Consider the following 19055-nt stretch of genomic DNA (forward strand, 5'->3'; position numbering starts at 1 on the left):
GCGCTAGTCCCTTTATCCTCTGGTTCTAGGCAGCGCTAGTCCCTTTATCCTCTGGTTCTAGGCAGCGCTAGTCCCTTTATCCTCTGGTTCTAGGCAGCGCTGGTCCCTTTATCCTCTGGTTCTAGGCAGCGCTGGTCCCTTTATCCTCTTGTTCTAGGCAGCGCTGGTCCCGTTATCCTCTGGTTCTAGGCAGCGCTGGTCCCGTTATCCTCTGGTTCTAGGCAGCGCTGGTCCCTTTATCCTCTGGTTCTAGGCAGCGCTGGTCCCTTTATCCTCTGGTTCTAGGCAGCGCTGGTCCCTTTATCCTCTGGTTCTAGGCAGCGCTGGTCCCTTTATCCTCTGGTTCTAGGCAGCGCTGGTCCCTTTATCCTCTGGTTCTAGGCAGCGCTGGTCCCTTTATCCTCTTGTTCTAGGCAGCGCTGGTCCCTTTATCCTCTGGTTCTAGGCAGCGCTGGTCCCTTTATCCTCTGGTTCTAGGCAGCGCTAGTCCCTTTATCCTCTGGTTCTAGGCAGCGCTAGTCCCTTTATCCTCTTGTTCTAGGCAGCGCTAGTCCCTTTATCCTCTTGTTCTAGGCAGCGCTAGTCCCTTTATCCTCTTGTTCTAGGCAGCGCTAGTCCCTTTATCCTCTTGTTCTAGGCAGCGCTAGTCCCTTTATCCTCTTGTTCTAGGCAGCGCTAGTCCCTTTATCCTCTTGTTCTAGGCAACGCTAGTCCCTTTATCCTCTTGTTCTAGGCAGCGCTAGTCCCTTTATCCTCTTGTTCTGCACAAGCAGCGCTAGTCCCTTTATCCTCTGGTTCGAGGCAGCGCTAGTCCCTTTATCCTCTGGTTCTAGGCAGCGCTAGTCCCTTTATCCTCTGGTTCTAGGCAGCGCTAGTCCCTTTATCCTCTGGTTCTAGGCAGCGCTAGTCCCTTTATCCTCTGGTTCTAGGCAGCGCTAGTCCCTTTATCCTCTGGTTCTAGGCAGCGCTAGTCCCTTTATCCTCTGGTTCTAGGCAGCGCTAGTCCCTTTATCCTCTGGTTCTAGGCAGCGCTAGTCCCTTTATCCTCTGGTTCTAGGCAGCGCTAGTCCCTTTATCCTCTGGTTCTAGGCAGCGCTAGTCCCTTTATCCTCTGGTTCTAGGCAGCGCTAGTCCCTTTATCCTCTGGTTCTAGGCAGCGCTAGTCCCTTTATCCTCTGGTTCTAGGCAGCGCTAGTCCCTTTATCCTCTGGTTCTAGGCAGCGCTAGTCCCTTTATCCTCTGGTTCTAGGCAGCGCTAGTCCCTTTATCCTCTGGTTCTAGGCAGCGCTAGTCCCTTTATCCTCTGGTTCTAGGCAGCGCTAGTCCCTTTATCCTCTGGTTCTAGGCAGCGCTAGTCCCTTTATCCTCTGGTTCTAGGCAGCGCTAGTCCCTTTATCCTCTGGTTCTAGGCAGCGCTAGTCCCTTTATCCTCTGGTTCTAGGCAGCGCTAGTCCCTTTATCCTCTGGTTCTAGGCAGCGCTAGTCCCTTTATCCTCTGGTTCTAGGCAGCGCTAGTCCCTTTATCCTCTGGTTCTAGGCAGCGCTAGTCCCTTTATCCTCTGGTTCTAGGCAGCGCTAGTCCCTTTATCCTCTGGTTCTAGGCAGCGCTAGTCCCTTTATCCTCTGGTTCTAGGCAGCGCTAGTCCCTTTATCCTCTGGTTCTAGGCAGCGCTAGTCCCTTTATCCTCTGGTTCTAGGCAGCGCTAGTCCCTTTATCCTCTGGTTCTAGGCAGCGCTAGTCCCTTTATCCTCTGGTTCTAGGCAGCGCTAGTCCCTTTATCCTCTGGTTCTAGGCAGCGCTAGTCCCTTTATCCTCTGGTTCTAGGCAGCGCTAGTCCCTTTATCCTCTGGTTCTAGGCAGCGCTAGTCCCTTTATCCTCTGGTTCTAGGCAGCGCTAGTCCCTTTATCCTCTGGTTCTAGGCAGCGCTAGTCCCTTTATCCTCTGGTTCTAGGCAGCGCTAGTCCCTTTATCCTCTGGTTCTAGGCAGCGCTAGTCCCTTTATCCTCTGGTTCTAGGCAGCGCTAGTCCCTTTATCCTCTGGTTCTAGGCAGCGCTAGTCCCTTTATCCTCTGGTTCTAGGCAGCGCTAGTCCCTTTATCCTCTGGTTCTAGGCAGCGCTAGTCCCTTTATCCTCTGGTTCTAGGCAGCGCTAGTCCCTTTATCCTCTGGTTCTAGGCAGCGCTAGTCCCTTTATCCTCTGGTTCTAGGCAGCGCTAGTCCCTTTATCCTCTGGTTCTAGGCAGCGCTAGTACCTTTATCCTCTGGTTCTAGGCAGCGCTAGTCCCTTTATCCTCTGGTTCTAGGCAGCGCTGGTCCTTTTATCCTCTTGTTCTAGGCAGCGCTGGTCCCTTTATCCTCTGGTTCTAGGCAGCGCTAGTCCCTTTATCCTCTTGTTCTAGGCAGCGCTAGTCCCTTTATCCTCTTGTTCTAGGCAGCGCTAGTCCCTTTATCCTCTGGTTCTAGGCAGCGCTGGTCCCTTTATCTGTAAATGTTAAGCGTGTAGAGCCTATGTTAAGGTGAGATACGTACACCAGTCTTTTGGTCCGCGGTCTTAGTGTGTCGACCCACGAGTCATCAGACGACGTCACACCATCTGCATTTACACGCTACACACACAAACACAAATAAAAACAAACACACACACACACACACACACAAACACACACACACACACACAGTATTGAAATCTGCTCCCTATTGATCAGCATCCAGACTGTAGGAGTGACTGAAGCTGGGAACAGTGTGTCTCACCCCGTCTAGGAGTAGTGGCTCCTCTTCCTCTGGTCTGGAGGACTGACTGTGAACATCACTCTTCACAAAGAAGAAGATTACAGCACTGAGGAGAGAGATCACTGTTACACACCACTCCCTGGTACACACCACTCCCTGGTACACACCACATTACACACCACTCCCTGGTACACTCCACTCCCTGGTACACACCACTCCCTGGTACACACCACTCCCTGGTACACACCACTCCCTGGTACACACCGCTCCCTGGTACACACCGCTCCCTGGTACACACTGCTCCACACCCTGGTACACTCCACTCCCTGGTACACACCACTCCCTGGTACACACCACTCCCTGGTACACACCACATTACACTCCACTCCCTGGTACACACTGCTCCACACCCTGGTACACGCCACTCCCTGGTACACACCACTCCCTGGTACACACCACTCCCTGGTACACACCACTCCCTGGTACACACTGCTCCACACCCTGGTACACTCCACTCCCTGGTACACACCACTCCCTGGTACACACCACTCCCTGGTACACACCACATTACACTCCACTCCCTGGTACACACTGCTCCACACCCTGGTACACGCCACTCCCTGGTACACGCCACGCCACTCCCTGGTACACGCCACGCCACTCCCTGGTACACGCCACGCCACTCCCTGGTACACGCCACGCCACTCCCTGGTACACGCCACACCACTCCCTGGTACACGCCACTCCCTGGTACACGCCACTCCCTGGTACACGCCACTCCCTGGTACACGCCACTCCCTGGTACACGCCACTCCCTGGTACACGCCACTCCCTGGTACACGCCACTCCCTGGTACACGCCACTCCCTGGTACACACCCTGTTACACTCCACTCCCTGGTACAGACCCTGTTACACTCCACTCCCTGGTACAGACCCTGTTACACTCCACTCCCTGGTACACACCACTCCCTGGTACACACCACTCCCTGTTACACGCCACTCCCTGGTACACACCCTGTTACACTCCACTCCCTGGTACACACCCTGTTACACTCCACTCCCTGGTACACACCCTGTTACACTCCACTCCCTGGTACAGACCCTGTTACACTCCACTCCCTGGTACAGACCCTGTTACACTCCACTCCCTGGTACAGACCCTGTTACACACCACTCCCTGGTACACACCACTCCCTGGTACAGACCCTGTTACACTCCACTCCCTGGTACACACTACAACACTATACACCCCCCACCACCACCCCTCATTACCTGAGCAGACAGTTACACACCATTACACACCCCACCACCACCCCTCATTACCTGAGCAGACAGTTACACCCCATTACACACCCCACCACCACCCCTCATTACCTGAGCAGACAGTTACACCCCATTACACACCCCACCACCACCCCTCATTACCTGAGCAGACAGTTACACACCATTACACACCCCACCACCACCCCTCATTACCTGAGCAGACAGTTACACACCATTACACACCCCACCACCACCCCTCATTACCTGAGCAGACAGTTACACACCATTACACACCCCACCACCACCCCTCATTACCTGAGCAGACAGTTACACACCCCACCACCACCCATCATTACCTGAGCAAACAGTTACACACCCCACCACCACCCATCATTACCTGAGCAAACAGTTACACACCCCACCACCACCCCTCATTACCTGAGCAGACAGTTACACACCCCACCACCACCCACCGTTACCTGAGCAGACAGTTACACACCATTACACACCCCACCACCACCCCTCATTACCTGAGCAAACAGTTACACACCCCACCACCACCCCTCATTACCTGAGCAGACAGTTACACCCCATTACACACCCCACCACCACCCCTCATTACCTGAGCAGACAGTTACACCCCATTACACACCCCACCACCACCCACCGTTACCTGAGCAGACAGTTACACCCCATTACACACCCCACCACCACCCCTCATTACCTGAGCAGACAGTTACACCCCATTACACACCCCACCACCACCCACCGTTACCTGAGCAGACAGTTACACACCATTACACACCCCACCACCACCCCTCATTACCTGAGCAGACAGTTACACACCATTACACACCCCACCACCACCCCTCATTACCTGAGCAGACAGTTACACACCATTACACACCCCACCACCACCCCTCATTACCTGAGCAGACAGTTACACACCATTACACACCCCACCACCACCCCTCATTACCTGAGCAGACAGTTACACACCATTACACACCCCACCACCACCCATCATTACCTGAGCAGACAGTTACACCCCATTACACACCCCACCACCACCCCTCATTACCTGAGCAAACAGTTACACACCCCACCACCACCCCTCATTACCTGAGCAGACAGTTACACACCATTACACACCCCACCACCACCCCTCATTACCTGAGCAGACAGTTACACACCATTACACACCCCACCACCACCCATCATTACCTGAGCAGACAGCTACACACCATTACACACCCCACCACCACCCCTCATTACCTGAGCAGACAGTTACACACCATTACACACCCCACCACCACCCCTCATTACCTGAGCAGACAGTTACACACCATTACACACCCCACCACCACCCCTCATTACCTGAGCAGACAGTTACACACCATTACACACCCCACCACCACCCCTCATTACCTGAGCAGACAGCTACACACCATTACACACCCCACCACCACCCCTCATTACCTGAGCAGACAGTTACACACCCCTCATTACCTGAGCAGACAGTTACACCCCATTACACACCTCACCACCACCCATCATTACCTGAGCAGACAGTTACACACCCCTCATTACCTGAGCAGACAGTTACACCCCATTACACACCCCACCACCACCCATCATTACCTGAGCAGACAGTTACACCCCATTACACACCTCACCACCACCCATCATTACCTGAGCAGACAGTTACACCCCATTACACACCCCACCACCACCCATCATTACCTGAGCAGACAGTTACACACCATTACACACCCCACCACCACCCCTCATTACCTGAGCAAACAGTTACACACCCCACCACCACCCATCATTACCTGAGCAGACAGTTACACCCCATTACACACCCCACCACCACCCATCATTACCTGAGCAGATAGTTACACACCCCCCCACCACCCCTCATTACCTGAGCAGACAGTTACACCCCATTACACACCCCCCCACCACCCATCATTACCTGAGCAGACAGTTACACACCATTACACACCCCACCACCACCCATCATTACCTGAGCAGACAGCAACCTGCTCCACAGTAGTTGAGTGTTGGGTTAGAAACTTCCTCAGCATCGATCCCAAACCAGCCAAACCTAGAGACACACACACGGTATTGTAAGGGTGTGTGAGGTGTGTGTGTGTGTGTGAGGGTGCGTGAGGTGTGTGTGTGTGTGAGGGTGTGTGTGTGTGTGAGGGTGCGTGAGGTGTGTGTGTGTGAGGGTGCATGAGGGTGAGTGAGGGTGCGTGAGGGTGAGTGAGGGTGCGTGAGGGTGCGTGAGGGTGCGTGAGGGTGCGTGAGGGTGCGTGAGGTGTGTGAGTGTGTGCGTGAGGGTGCATGAGGGTGCGTGAGGTGTGTGTGTGTGTGTGAGGGTGCGTGAGGGTGCGTGAGGTGTGTGTGTGTGAGGGTGCGTGAGGGTGAGTGAGGGTGCGTGAGGGTGAGTGAGGGTGCGTGAGGGTGAGTGAGGGTGCGTGAGGGTGCGTGAGGGTGCGTGAGGGTGCGTGAGGGTGCGTGAGTTGTGTGAGTGTGTGCGTGAGGGTGCGTGAGGGTGCGTGAGGTGTGTGTGTGTGTGTGAGGGTGCGTGAGGGTGCGTGAGGTGTGTGTGTGTGTGTGAGGGTGCGTGAGGGTGCGTGAGGTGTGTGTGAGGGTGCGCGAGGTGTGTGTGTGCGTGAGGTGTGTGTGTGCGTGAGGTGTGTGTGAGAGGGCGTGAGGGTGCATGAGGTAGGTGTGTGTGTGTGTGAGGGTGCGTGAGGGTGCGTGAGGTGTGTGAGGGTGCGTGAGGGTGCGTGAGGTGTGTGAGGGTGCGTGAGGTGTGTGTGAGAGTGCGTGAGGGTGCGTGAGGTGTGTGTGTGTGTGTGTGTGAGGGTGCGTGAAATGTGTGCGTGAGCGTGTGTGCGTGTACCTGGAGCTTGCCCAACCAATGAGGAGGTTGAAAGAGGCCCAGATGAGGAGGCCCAGGCCCAGACCGATGGTTTTCACTATGGGGACCACCGTGATGTTACCTACACAAACACAGAGATTAAATACTGACCTGTAGCCCAGATGGCTAGGAGGTATACTGACCTGTAGCCCAGATGGCTAGGAGGTATACTGACCTGTAGCCCAGATGGCTAGGAGGTATACTGACCTGTAGCCCAGATGGCTAGGAGGTATACTGACCTGTAGCCCAGATGGCTAGGAGGTATACTGACCTGTAGCCCAGATGGCTAGGAGGTATACTGACCTGTAGCCCAGATGGCTAGGAGGTATACTGACCTGTAGCCCAGATGGCTAGGAGGTATACTGACCTGTAGCCCAGATGGCTAGGAGGTATACTGACCTGTAGCCCAGATGGCTAGGAGGTATACTGACCTGTAGCCCAGATGGCTAGGAGGTATACTGACCTGTAGCCCAGATGGCTAGGAGGTATACTGACCTGTAGCCCAGATGGCTAGGAGGTATACTGACCTGTAGCCCAGATGGCTAGGAGGTATACTGACCTGTAGCCCAGATGGCTAGGAGGTATACTGACCTGTAGCCCAGATGGCTAGGAGGTATACTGACCTGTAGCCCAGATGGCTAGGAGGTATACTGACCTGTAGCCCAGATGGCTAGGAGGTATACTGACCTGTAGCCCAGATGGCTAGGAGGTATACTGACCTGTAGCCCAGATGGCTAGGAGGTATACTGACCTGTAGCCCAGATGGCTAGGAGGTATACTGACCTGTAGCCCAGATGGCTAGGAGGTATACTGACCTGTAGCCCAGATGGCTAGGAGGTATACTGACCTGTAGCCCAGATGGCTAGGAGGTATACTGACCTGTAGCCCAGATGGCTAGGAGGTATACTGACCTGTAGCCCAGATGGCTAGGAGGTATACTGACCTGTAGCCCAGATGGCTAGGAGGTATACTGACCTGTAGCCCAGATGGCTAGGAGGTATACTGACCTGTAGCCCAGATGGCTAGGAGGTATACTGACCTGTAGCCCAGATGGCTAGGAGGTATACTGACCTGTAGCCCAGATGGCTAGGAGGTATACTGACCTGTAGCCCAGATGGCTAGGAGGTATACTGACCTGTAGCCCAGATGGCTAGGAGGTATACTGACCTGTAGCCCAGATGGCTAGGAGGTATACTGACCTGTAGCCCAGATGGCTAGGAGGTATACTGACCTGTAGCCCAGATGGCTAGGAGGTATACTGACCTGTAGCCCAGATGGCTAGGAGGTATACTGACCTGTAGCCCAGATGGCTAGGAGGTATACTGACCTGTAGCCCAGATGGCTAGGAGGTATACTGACCTGTAGCCCAGATGGCTAGGAGGTATACTGACCTGTAGCCCAGATGGCTAGGAGGTATACTGACCTGTAGCCCAGATGGCTAGGAGGTATACTGACCTGTAGCCCAGATGGCTAGGAGGTATACTGACCTGTAGCCCAGATGGCTAGGAGGTATACTGACCTGTAGCCCAGATGGCTAGGAGGTATACTGACCTGTAGCCCAGATGGCTAGGAGGTATACTGACCTGTAGCCCAGATGGCTAGGAGGTATACTGACCTGTAGCCCAGATGGCTAGGAGGTATACTGACCTGTAGCCCAGATGGCTAGGAGGTATACTGACCTGTAGCCCAGATGGCTAGGAGGTATACTGACCTGTAGCCCAGATGGCTAGGAGGTATACTGACCTGTAGCCCAGATGGCTAGGAGGTATACTGACCTGTAGCCCAGATGGCTAGGAGGTATACTGACCTGTAGCCCAGATGGCTAGGAGGTATACTGACCTGTAGCCCAGATGGCTAGGAGGTATACTGACCTGTAGCCCAGATGGCTAGGAGGTATACTGACCTGTAGCCCAGATGGCTAGGAGGTATACTGACCTGTAGCCCAGATGGCTAGGAGGTATACTGACCTGTAGCCCAGATGGCTAGGAGGTATACTGACCTGTAGCCCAGATGGCTAGGAGGTATACTGACCTGTAGCCCAGATGGCTAGGAGGTATACTGACCTGTAGCCCAGATGGCTAGGAGGTATACTGACCTGTAGCCCAGATGGCTAGGAGGTATACTGACCTGTAGCCCAGATGGCTAGGAGGTATACTGACCTGTAGCCCAGATGGCTAGGAGGTATACTGACCTGTAGCCCAGATGGCTAGGAGGTATACTGACCTGTAGCCCAGATGGCTAGGAGGTATACTGACCTGTAGCCCAGATGGCTAGGAGGTATACTGACCTGTAGCCCAGATGGCTAGGAGGTATACTGACCTGTAGCCCAGATGGCTAGGAGGTATACTGACCTGTAGCCCAGATGGCTAGGAGGTATACTGACCTGTAGCCCAGATGGCTAGGAGGTATACTGACCTGTAGCCCAGATGGCTAGGAGGTATACTGACCTGTAGCCCAGATGGCTAGGAGGTATACTGACCTGTAGCCCAGATGGCTAGGAGGTATACTGACCTGTAGCCCAGATGGCTAGGAGGTATACTGACCTGTAGCCCAGATGGCTAGGAGGTATACTGACCTGTAGCCCAGATGGCTAGGAGGTATACTGACCTGTAGCCCAGATGGCTAGGAGGTATACTGACCTGTAGCCCAGATGGCTAGGAGGTATACTGACCTGTAGCCCAGATGGCTAGGAGGTATACTGACCTGTAGCCCAGATGGCTAGGAGGTATACTGACCTGTAGCCCAGATGGCTAGGAGGTATACTGACCTGTAGCCCAGATGGCTAGGAGGTATACTGACCTGTAGCCCAGATGGCTAGGAGGTATACTGACCTGTAGCCCAGATGGCTAGGAGGTATACTGACCTGTAGCCCAGATGGCTAGGAGGTATACTGACCTGTAGCCCAGATGGCTAGGAGGTATACTGACCTGTAGCCCAGATGGCTAGGAGGTATACTGACCTGTAGCCCAGATGGCTAGGAGGTATACTGACCTGTAGCCCAGATGGCTAGGAGGTATACTGACCTGTAGCCCAGATGGCTAGGAGGTATACTGACCTGTAGCCCAGATGGCTAGGAGGTATACTGACCTGTAGCCCAGATGGCTAGGAGGTATACTGACCTGTAGCCCAGATGGCTAGGAGGTATACTGACCTGTAGCCCAGATGGCTAGGAGGTATACTGACCTGTAGCCCAGATGGCTAGGAGGTATACTGACCTGTAGCCCAGATGGCTAGGAGGTATACTGACCTGTAGCCCAGATGGCTAGGAGGTATACTGACCTGTAGCCCAGATGGCTAGGAGGTATACTGACCTGTAGCCCAGATGGCTAGGAGGTATACTGACCTGTAGCCCAGATGGCTAGGAGGTATACTGACCTGTAGCCCAGATGGCTAGGAGGTATACTGACCTGTAGCCCAGATGGCTAGGAGGTATACTGACCTGTAGCCCAGATGGCTAGGAGGTATACTGACCTGTAGCCCAGATGGCTAGGAGGTATACTGACCTGTAGCCCAGATGGCTAGGAGGTATACTGACCTGTAGCCCAGATGGCTAGGAGGTATACTGACCTGTAGCCCAGATGGCTAGGAGGTATACTGACCTGTAGCCCAGATGGCTAGGAGGTATACTGACCTGTAGCCCAGATGGCTAGGAGGTATACTGACCTGTAGCCCAGATGGCTAGGAGGTATACTGACCTGTAGCCCAGATGGCTAGGAGGTATACTGACCTGTAGCCCAGATGGCTAGGAGGTATACTGACCTGTAGCCCAGATGGCTAGGAGGTATACTGACCTGTAGCCCAGATGGCTAGGAGGTATACTGACCTGTAGCCCAGATGGCTAGGAGGTATACTGACCTGTAGCCCAGATGGCTAGGAGGTATACTGACCTGTAGCCCAGATGGCTAGGAGGTATACTGACCTGTAGCCCAGATGGCTAGGAGGTATACTGACCTGTAGCCCAGATGGCTAGGAGGTATACTGACCTGTAGCCCAGATGGCTAGGAGGTATACTGACCTGTAGCCCAGATGGCTAGAGGTATACTGACCTGTAGCCCAGATGGCTAGAGGTATACTGACCTGTAGCCCAGATGGCTAGAGGTATACTGACCTGTAGCCCAGATGGCTAGAGGTATACTGACCTGTAGCCCAGATGGCTAGAGGTATACTGACCTGTAGCCCAGATAGCCAGCCAACCCCCCAGCATGGCTATAGGGATACTGACCTGTAGCCCAGATGCCCCCCCCCCCCCCCCCCCAGCATGGCTAGAGGTATACTGACCTGTAGCCCAGATAGCCAGCCCCCCCCCCCCCCCCCCCCCCCCCAGCATGGCTAGAGGGATACTGACCTGTAGCCCAGATGCCCCCCCCCAGCATGGCTAGAGGCCAGAAGGTGGGAGACCCCAGAATAATGTTGACCACCAGAGAGACGCTCCAGACTGCTGCACACAGCACCCACTGGAAGAACAGACCTGCCACACACACACACACACACACACAAAATCAAATGTTATTGGTCACAAACACATGTTACTGCGGTAGCAAAGGTGAGTCAGACACACTTGGGGTGTATTCAGCAGGACACAGTGTTTAGGAAATGTTCAGATATAAAACAGGCCACGTAGAAAACAATACAGTGTATAATAAGGAATGACATGAGCTCAAGTCATGGCATTTCTATCTGGGTTTGGCAACTGAATGTGGCCCGGCCTTTCTAACAGCATCATTGATTAGTGATGACGTAATTCAACAGGTATGATGCCTAATCAATCAGTGATCGATAGTTATTACACAATAAGTTGCGTTTTGGAAAGCCTTGGAACAGTGGAAAGTTGCACAAATTTAATTTATCAGAAAACAGAACATGTAATAGTACAGGAAGAAGGTTAAATAATGTCAAGTTACCACGAAACACCAGGAATAAACCAAGTTTCGTCTATTGAAGAAGTTTAGCCGAATCTTGGTTAACATGTTGAGTAAACTAACTTAGTGCTGAAGGCGTTGAACTCATTATATTGTAATGAAACAGGCAGGGAGCAGGTCTCGAACCCTCGACCTTCTAGCCCGAAGTCCGGCGCGCTATCAACTGTGCCGCAAAAGCATGCTCCAGCGGCAGAGTCGATTTCCGCGCTTATAAACCCAGGGTCGTTACAATATATTTGTCTCGCTTCGTTCTTACCGTCTCCGGTGGGTATTTTCTTCACGGGGACAAAGTTAGAACCGTAAAACAGAACGGCCACTCCGCACGAGACGAAGCCGTAGGTTAGCTCGGTGCCGTTGGACGAGTTAGTCACGAGCTGCACCGAATCCTTCCCGAGTTGTCCGACATTCTCACCTGAAACGAGCACAAACTGGTCTGACACAGTAGTAGCCCATACAGACGAGACCCATATGAAATGAAAACCACGTTGAAAGACAGAGACCTGTGGTAACAAACCTGTAGAGATGTTCAATACGGCGTCACATTGTACCAGCTCTGCCTGTAGCGTCGCTAGGAGCAGACAGACACTGCTCACAACACTCAACAACAACATGGCGGCAGAGAGGACTAGATACGAGCTGACTACTAACCTATGCTACATTAACCAGCTATTTGAATATACTACTAGACGTTAACGGTGTAGACCGCTTCTAAAACTCTGCAAGGTACTGACAACTGCAGTACGGAGGAGTTACACTTCCGTGTACATCACATGACCACCGTGTTATCACATGACCACCGTGTTATCACATGACCACCGTGCAGTTCGTTTTGCACCTCCGAGCATTATTAACCCCAAAGATGGTGGATAAATAAGAGTTTACTCAGGCCGTTTACCATTGGAGAGTCTTTTTTGTCAATGTTCCTGTCAGTGTAAGTTTCCTCTTTCGGCTTTTCCCGTGTGGGCTCCTGGTTCCTCCGTAATATCCGGCATGCTCACGCAAGACAGGGAACAGCTGGCTCTGGGTCTACTTGTTGGGCGCGTTCGAGCAGATTACTTTTATTTATTTATTTTTTATTTATTATTATTATTATTTTTTATTAACAACAAATCAATACAGAAAGTACATACGGGAACACAAGTATATATAGATTATATATAATAGATTATATATAATGGACAATCGAGCTAGTATAGGGGGCGGGGCTGGGGGCGGGGCTAGGGGGTACAATATCAGATTACAATTACACAAGGACCTTAAGGGACATACATACACTGACAATTCTAACAGCTTTCTTGTTAGTAGAGTATTTAACTGTCTTAAAATACAGTTCAATTTCTTTTTGTAGAGTAAGAAAATGTGTTTTTTTGTTAGTAAATTTACATTTGTGTATATGAAATTTGGCCAAAAGAATAATTAAACTAATTACATAAAAATGTTTCAGCTTATTTTTATCGTATGTAAAGAATCCAAGCAGTACATCTCTCCACAATAGTGTAAAATCTTTATAAATGTGTTCAATTATAAACCTACTGATGTCTTGCCACAGTTTTCTTACATTAATACAAGATGCAACACTGTTTCTGGGTGGTCATTACAAAAGGAGCAACACCGGTTCTGGGTGGTCATTACAAAAGGAGCAACACTGTTTCTGGGTGGTCATTACAAAAGGAGCAACACCGGTTCTGGGTGGTCATTACAAAAGGAGCAACACCGGTTCTGGGTGGTCATTACAAAAGGAGCAACACCGGTTCTGGGTGGTCATTACAAAAGGAGCAACACTGGTTCTGGGTGGTCATTACAAAAGGAGCAACACTGGTTCTGGGTGGTCATTACAAAAGGAGCAGTTTGAGTTGATGTTTTCCTTAAACTTCTTCATATAGCGGTCGGCAGGATAATATTTATCAATCATTTTAAAGGAAACCTCCTTAATTTTGTTAACAAGTAGGTATGTGTGTGGCAACATCCAAACTTTTTTTTCCAACAGATATTATCAATAAATCCATTCCAATAAGGCATGACAACATCCTGCTGAAACAAGGTTCGTATCGCTCTGTTGTTGAATGTGCCAAAAGAGAAACAAATCTTTCCTACTGATGAGTCAACAGGGTCAATAGAAGGTCGGCTCTGAGGGTCTTGACACGTTCCTGAATAACAGAGCAACACCTGAGGGAATGGCATCTAAAACAATTGTAAAATCTTTAGGTGTTACAGGGACCTTGTAAAGTGATAAGAATTCCTTATAACTGAGTAAAAGACCCTCTGCATTTACCAGTTGGCTCACCAACAGGATATTATTTAGGAACCAATATTCTAAAAACAAAGAAGTATTTTTATACAATATGTCCCGATTATTCCATATATAATATCTGTGTGGAGAAAAATTGTGTTTATAAATGAAGGACCATGACAAGAAAACCTGCCGATGAAAAGCAGAAAGTTTCACTGGAATTTTGTCAATATTACAATTGCACAACAACATGAAGTTAAGGCCACCAAAAGCAGAGAAGACAAGATGAGGAATAACATTTCAGATAGAAGTGGGTCTTCTTAGGAATTGTTTTATCCAATTGATCTTAAAAGTATTATTTAAAGTATTAAAGTCCAGAAAATTCAGTCCACCATTCTCATAAGTGTTCATTACAACAGTTTTCCTAATGCAGATTACTTTTGTCAAAGTTGGTCACCGCCATCGTTGGTCACAGTCTTTTAAACCTGTTTGGGCTGCAGGGGCAGTATTGAGTAGCCAGATAAAACGTACCCATTTCAAACGGCCTCGTACTCAATTCTTGCTCGTACAATATGATAGATAGTAATGATATTAATGATAGATAGTGTTTATAGATAGTGTTTATAGATAGTGTTTATAGATAGTGTTGGGGTTAGGAGCTGAGAGACTGACTGCTCTAGACTGCAGTGTATTGATAGATAGTATTGATAGATAGTAATGATAGATAGTGATAGATAGTAATGATAGTAATGGTAGATAGTGATGGATAGTGATGATAGATAGTGATAGATAGTGATAGATAGTAATGATAGATAGTGATAGATAGTGATAGATAGTGATAGATAGTGATAGATAGTAATGATAGATAGTGATAGATAGTAATGATAGATAGTAATGATAGATAGTGATAGATAGTAATGATAGATAGTAATGATAGATAGTAATGATAGATAGTAATGATAGATAGTGATAGATAGTGATAGATAGTAATGATAGATAGTAATGATAGATAGTAATGATAGATAGTGTTTATAGATAGTGTTGGGAGACTGACTGCTCTAGACTGCAGTGTATTGATAGATAGTAATGATAGATAGTGTTTATAGTGTTTATAGATAGTGTTTATAGATAGTGTTGGGGTTAGGAGCTGAGAGACTGACTGCTCTAGACTGCAGTGTATTGATAGATAGTAATGATAGATAGTGTTTATAGTGTTTATAGATCGTGTTGGGGTTAGGAGCTGAGAGACTGACTGCTCTAGACTGTAGAATATATTGATAGATAGTAATGATAGATAGTGATAGATAGTAATGATAGATAGTGTTTATAGATAGTAACGATAGATAGTGTTTATAGATAGTGTTTATAGATAGAGTTTATAGTGTTTATAGATAGTGTTTATAGTGTTTATAGATAGTGTTTATAGATCGTGTTTATAGTGTTTATAGATAGTGTTTATAGATAGTGTTGGGGTTAGGAGCTGAGAGACTGACTGCTCTAGACTGCAGAGTGTATTGATAGATAGTAATGATAGATAGTGATAGATAGTAATGATATTAATGATAGATAGTAATGATAGATAGTGTTTATAGATAGTGTTGGGGTTAGGAGCTGAGAGACTGACTGCTCTAGACTGTAGAATATATTGATAGATAGTGTTTATAGCTCTAGACTGCAGAGTGTATTGATAGATAGTGATAGATAGTAATGATAGATAGTGATAGATAGTAATGATAGATAGTAATGATATTAATGATAGATAGTGATAGATAGTGTTTATAGATAGTGTTGGGAGACTGACTGCTCTAGACTGCAGTGTATTGATAGATAGTAATGATAGATAGTGATAGATAGTGTTTATAGATAGTAATGATAGATAGTGATAGATAGTGTTTATAGATAGTAATGATAGATAGTAATGATAGATAGTGATAGATAGTGTTTATAGATAGTAATGATAGATAGTGATAGATAGTAATGATAGATAGTGTTTATAGTGTTTATAGATTGTGTTGGGGTTAGGAGCTGAGAGACTGACTGCTCTAGACTGCAGTGTATTGGTAGATAGTATTGATAGATAGTAATGATAGATAGTGATAGATAGTGATAGATAGTAATGATAGATAGTGATAGATAGTAATGATAGATAGTAATGATAGATAGTAATGATAGATAGTGATAGATAGTAATGATAGATAGTGATAGATAGTGATAGATAGTAATGATAGTAGTGATAGATAGTGATAGATAGTAATGATAGTAGTGATAGATAGTGATAGATAGTAATGATAGATAGTGATAGATAGTAATGATAGATAGTAATGATATTAATGATAGATAGTGATAGATAGTGTTTATAGATAGTGTTTATAGATAGTGTTGGGGTTAGGAGCTGAGAGACTGACTGCTCTAGACTGCAGTGTATTGAAAGATAGTATTGATAGATAGTAATGATAGATAGTGATAGATAGTAATGATAGATAGTGATAGATAATAATGATAGATAGTAATGATAGATAGTGATAGATAGTAATGATAGATAGTAATGATAGATAGTGAAAGATAGTAATGATAGATAGTAATGATAGATAGTGATAGATAGTAATGATAGATAGTAATGATAGTAGTAATAGATAGTGATAGATAGTAATGATAGATAGTAATGATAGATAGTGATAGATAGTGATATATAGATAGTGATATATAGTAATGATAGTAGTGATAGATAGTGATAGATAGTAATGATAGTAGTGATAGATAGTGATAGATAGTAATGATAGATAGTGATAGATAGTGATATATAGATAGTGATATATAGTAATGATAGATAGTGATAGATAGTGATAGATAGTAATGATAGTAGTGATAGATAGTGATAGATAGTAATGATAGTAGTGATAGATAGTAATGATAGCTAGTGATAGATAGTAATGATAGATAGTGATAGATAGTAATGATAGATAGTGATAGATAGTAATGATAGACAGTAATGATAGATAGCGATGATAGATAGTAATGATAGACAGTAATGATAGATAGTAATGATAGATAGTAATAGATAGTGATAGATAGTAATGATAGATAGTAATGATAGATAGTGATAGATAGTAATGATAGATAGTAATGATAGATAGTGATAGATAGTGATAGATAGTAATGATAGATAGTGATAGATAGTGATAGATAGTAATGATAGATAGTAATGATAGATAGAAATGATAGATAGTAATGATAGATAGAAATGATAGATAGTAATGATAGATAGTAATGATAGATAGTGATAGATAGTAATGATAGATAGTGTTTATAGATAGTGTTGGGGTTAGGAGCTGAGAGACTGACTGCTCTAGACTGCAGTGTATTGATAGATAGTAATGATAGATAGTAATGATAGATAGTGTTTATAGATAGTGTTGGGGTTAGGAGCTGAGAGACTGACTGCTCTAGACTGCAGTGTATTGATAGATAGTAATGATAGATAGTAATGATAGATAGTGTTTATAGATAGTGTTGGGGTTAGGAGCTGAGAGACTGACTGCTCTAGACTGCAGAGTGTATTGATAGATAGTAATGATAGATAGTGTTTATAGATAGTGTTGGGGTTAGGAGCTGAGAGAATGACTGCTCTAGACTGCAGTGTATTGATTGTCTAACAGTAGTTTACTCTGTCAGCAGCAGCAGGGACACACTGCAGACTACAGCTATTTACAGCCTAAGAGTAGAGAGAGAGAGAGAGAGTGTGTGTGTGTGTGTGTGTGTGCGTGCAGTGTGGTGTGGTGTGTGTGTGGTGTGGTGTGTGTGTGTGGTGTGGTGTGGTGTGTGTGTGTGCGTGCGTGCGTGCGTGTGTGTATGCGCGTGTGTTTCTGTGCGTGTGTGTGTCTGTGCGTGTGTGTTTGGTGTGGTGTGGTGTGGTGTGTGTGTGTGTGTGTGTGTGTGTGTGTGTGTGTGTGTGTGTGTGTGTGTGTGTGTGTGTGTGTGTGTGTGTGTGTGTGTGTGTGTGTGTGTGTGTGTGTGTGTGTGTGTGTGTGTGTGTGTGTGTGTGTGTGTGTGTGTGTGTGTGTCTCTGTGTGTAATAAAGTGGGTAACAGGATGAAGAAGCTTATGGAGATCTTTATTTAAAAACAGTCCCTAAAAATGAACCAGCCAGATGGCACACAAGTCCAGTTCCAAAAACACGCTGAGACTCTTAATTATAACCTTGTCATATATAAACACACAGGTACAGTTTAGATAGAAGAAAGAACACACACCTGTAAAGGTGAGGTACTGATCATCTGAACACAGAACTCTGAGAACAAGGACATGACAGTCGGGGGGCGTGTCCGAATACTGGCGTTCTAAATATTATGCAGATGGATATGGAAATAAAACGGTTGGAAATGTAGTGTTTTAAATGTTATACACATTTGGGCTTTTCACCTAGTAGAATTCACTGAACACTATTGAGGAAGAGACTGGTCTTTATCTAGTAGAATTCACTGAACACTATTGAGGAAGAGACTGGTCTTTATCTAGTAGAATTCACTGAACACTATTGAGGAAGAGACTGGTCTTTATCTAGTAGAATTCACTGAACACTATTGAGGAAGAGACTGGTCTTTATCTAGTAGAATTCACTGAACACTACTGAGGAATAGACTGGTCTTTATCTAGTAGAATTCACTGAACACTATTGAGGAAGAGACTGGTCTTTATCTAGTAGAATTCACTGAACACTATTGAGGAAGAGACTGGTCTTTATCTAGTAGAATTGACTGAACACTATTGAGGAAGAGACTGGTCTTTATCTAGTAGAATTCACTGAACAGTACTGAGGAAGAGACTGGTCTTTATCTAGTAGAATTCACTGAACACTACTGAGGAAGAGACTGGTCTTTATCTAGTAGAATTCACTGAACACTATTGAGGAAGAGACTGGTCTTTATCTAGTAGAATTCACTGAACACTATTGAGGAAGAGACTGGTCTTTATCTAG

The 19055-nt window shown here is 47.2% G+C and overlaps 1 protein-coding gene across 2 annotated transcripts in view; it reads right to left on the reverse strand.

The window, feature by feature from the left end:
• LOC129856050 (transmembrane protein 144-like) overlaps positions 1-12860 on the reverse strand; it is a 45106-nt gene extending 32246 nt beyond the window's left edge. Inside the window, exons 1-7 of one of the 2 annotated variants that reach the window (XM_055924183.1) lie at positions 12365-12856; positions 12107-12262; positions 11277-11399; positions 6914-7013; positions 6026-6106; positions 2754-2838; positions 2532-2608 (exon numbers count right to left, since the gene is read on the reverse strand). In XM_055924183.1, the coding sequence (XP_055780158.1) occupies positions 2532-2608; positions 2754-2838; positions 6026-6106; positions 6914-7013; positions 11277-11399; positions 12107-12262; positions 12365-12461 (719 nt within the window). In that variant the 5' untranslated portion in view covers positions 12462-12856. Of the gene's footprint in view, positions 1-2531; positions 2609-2753; positions 2839-6025; positions 6107-6913; positions 7014-11276; positions 11400-12106; positions 12263-12364 lie in introns of both variants that reach the window. The other variant, XM_055924184.1, reaches the window with a different exon arrangement.
• Positions 12861-19055: the final 6195 nt, after the last annotated feature.

Source organism: Salvelinus fontinalis, chromosome 5 (genome assembly GCF_029448725.1).
Source record: "Salvelinus fontinalis isolate EN_2023a chromosome 5, ASM2944872v1, whole genome shotgun sequence".
Lineage (NCBI taxonomy): Eukaryota > Metazoa > Chordata > Actinopteri > Salmoniformes > Salmonidae > Salvelinus > Salvelinus fontinalis.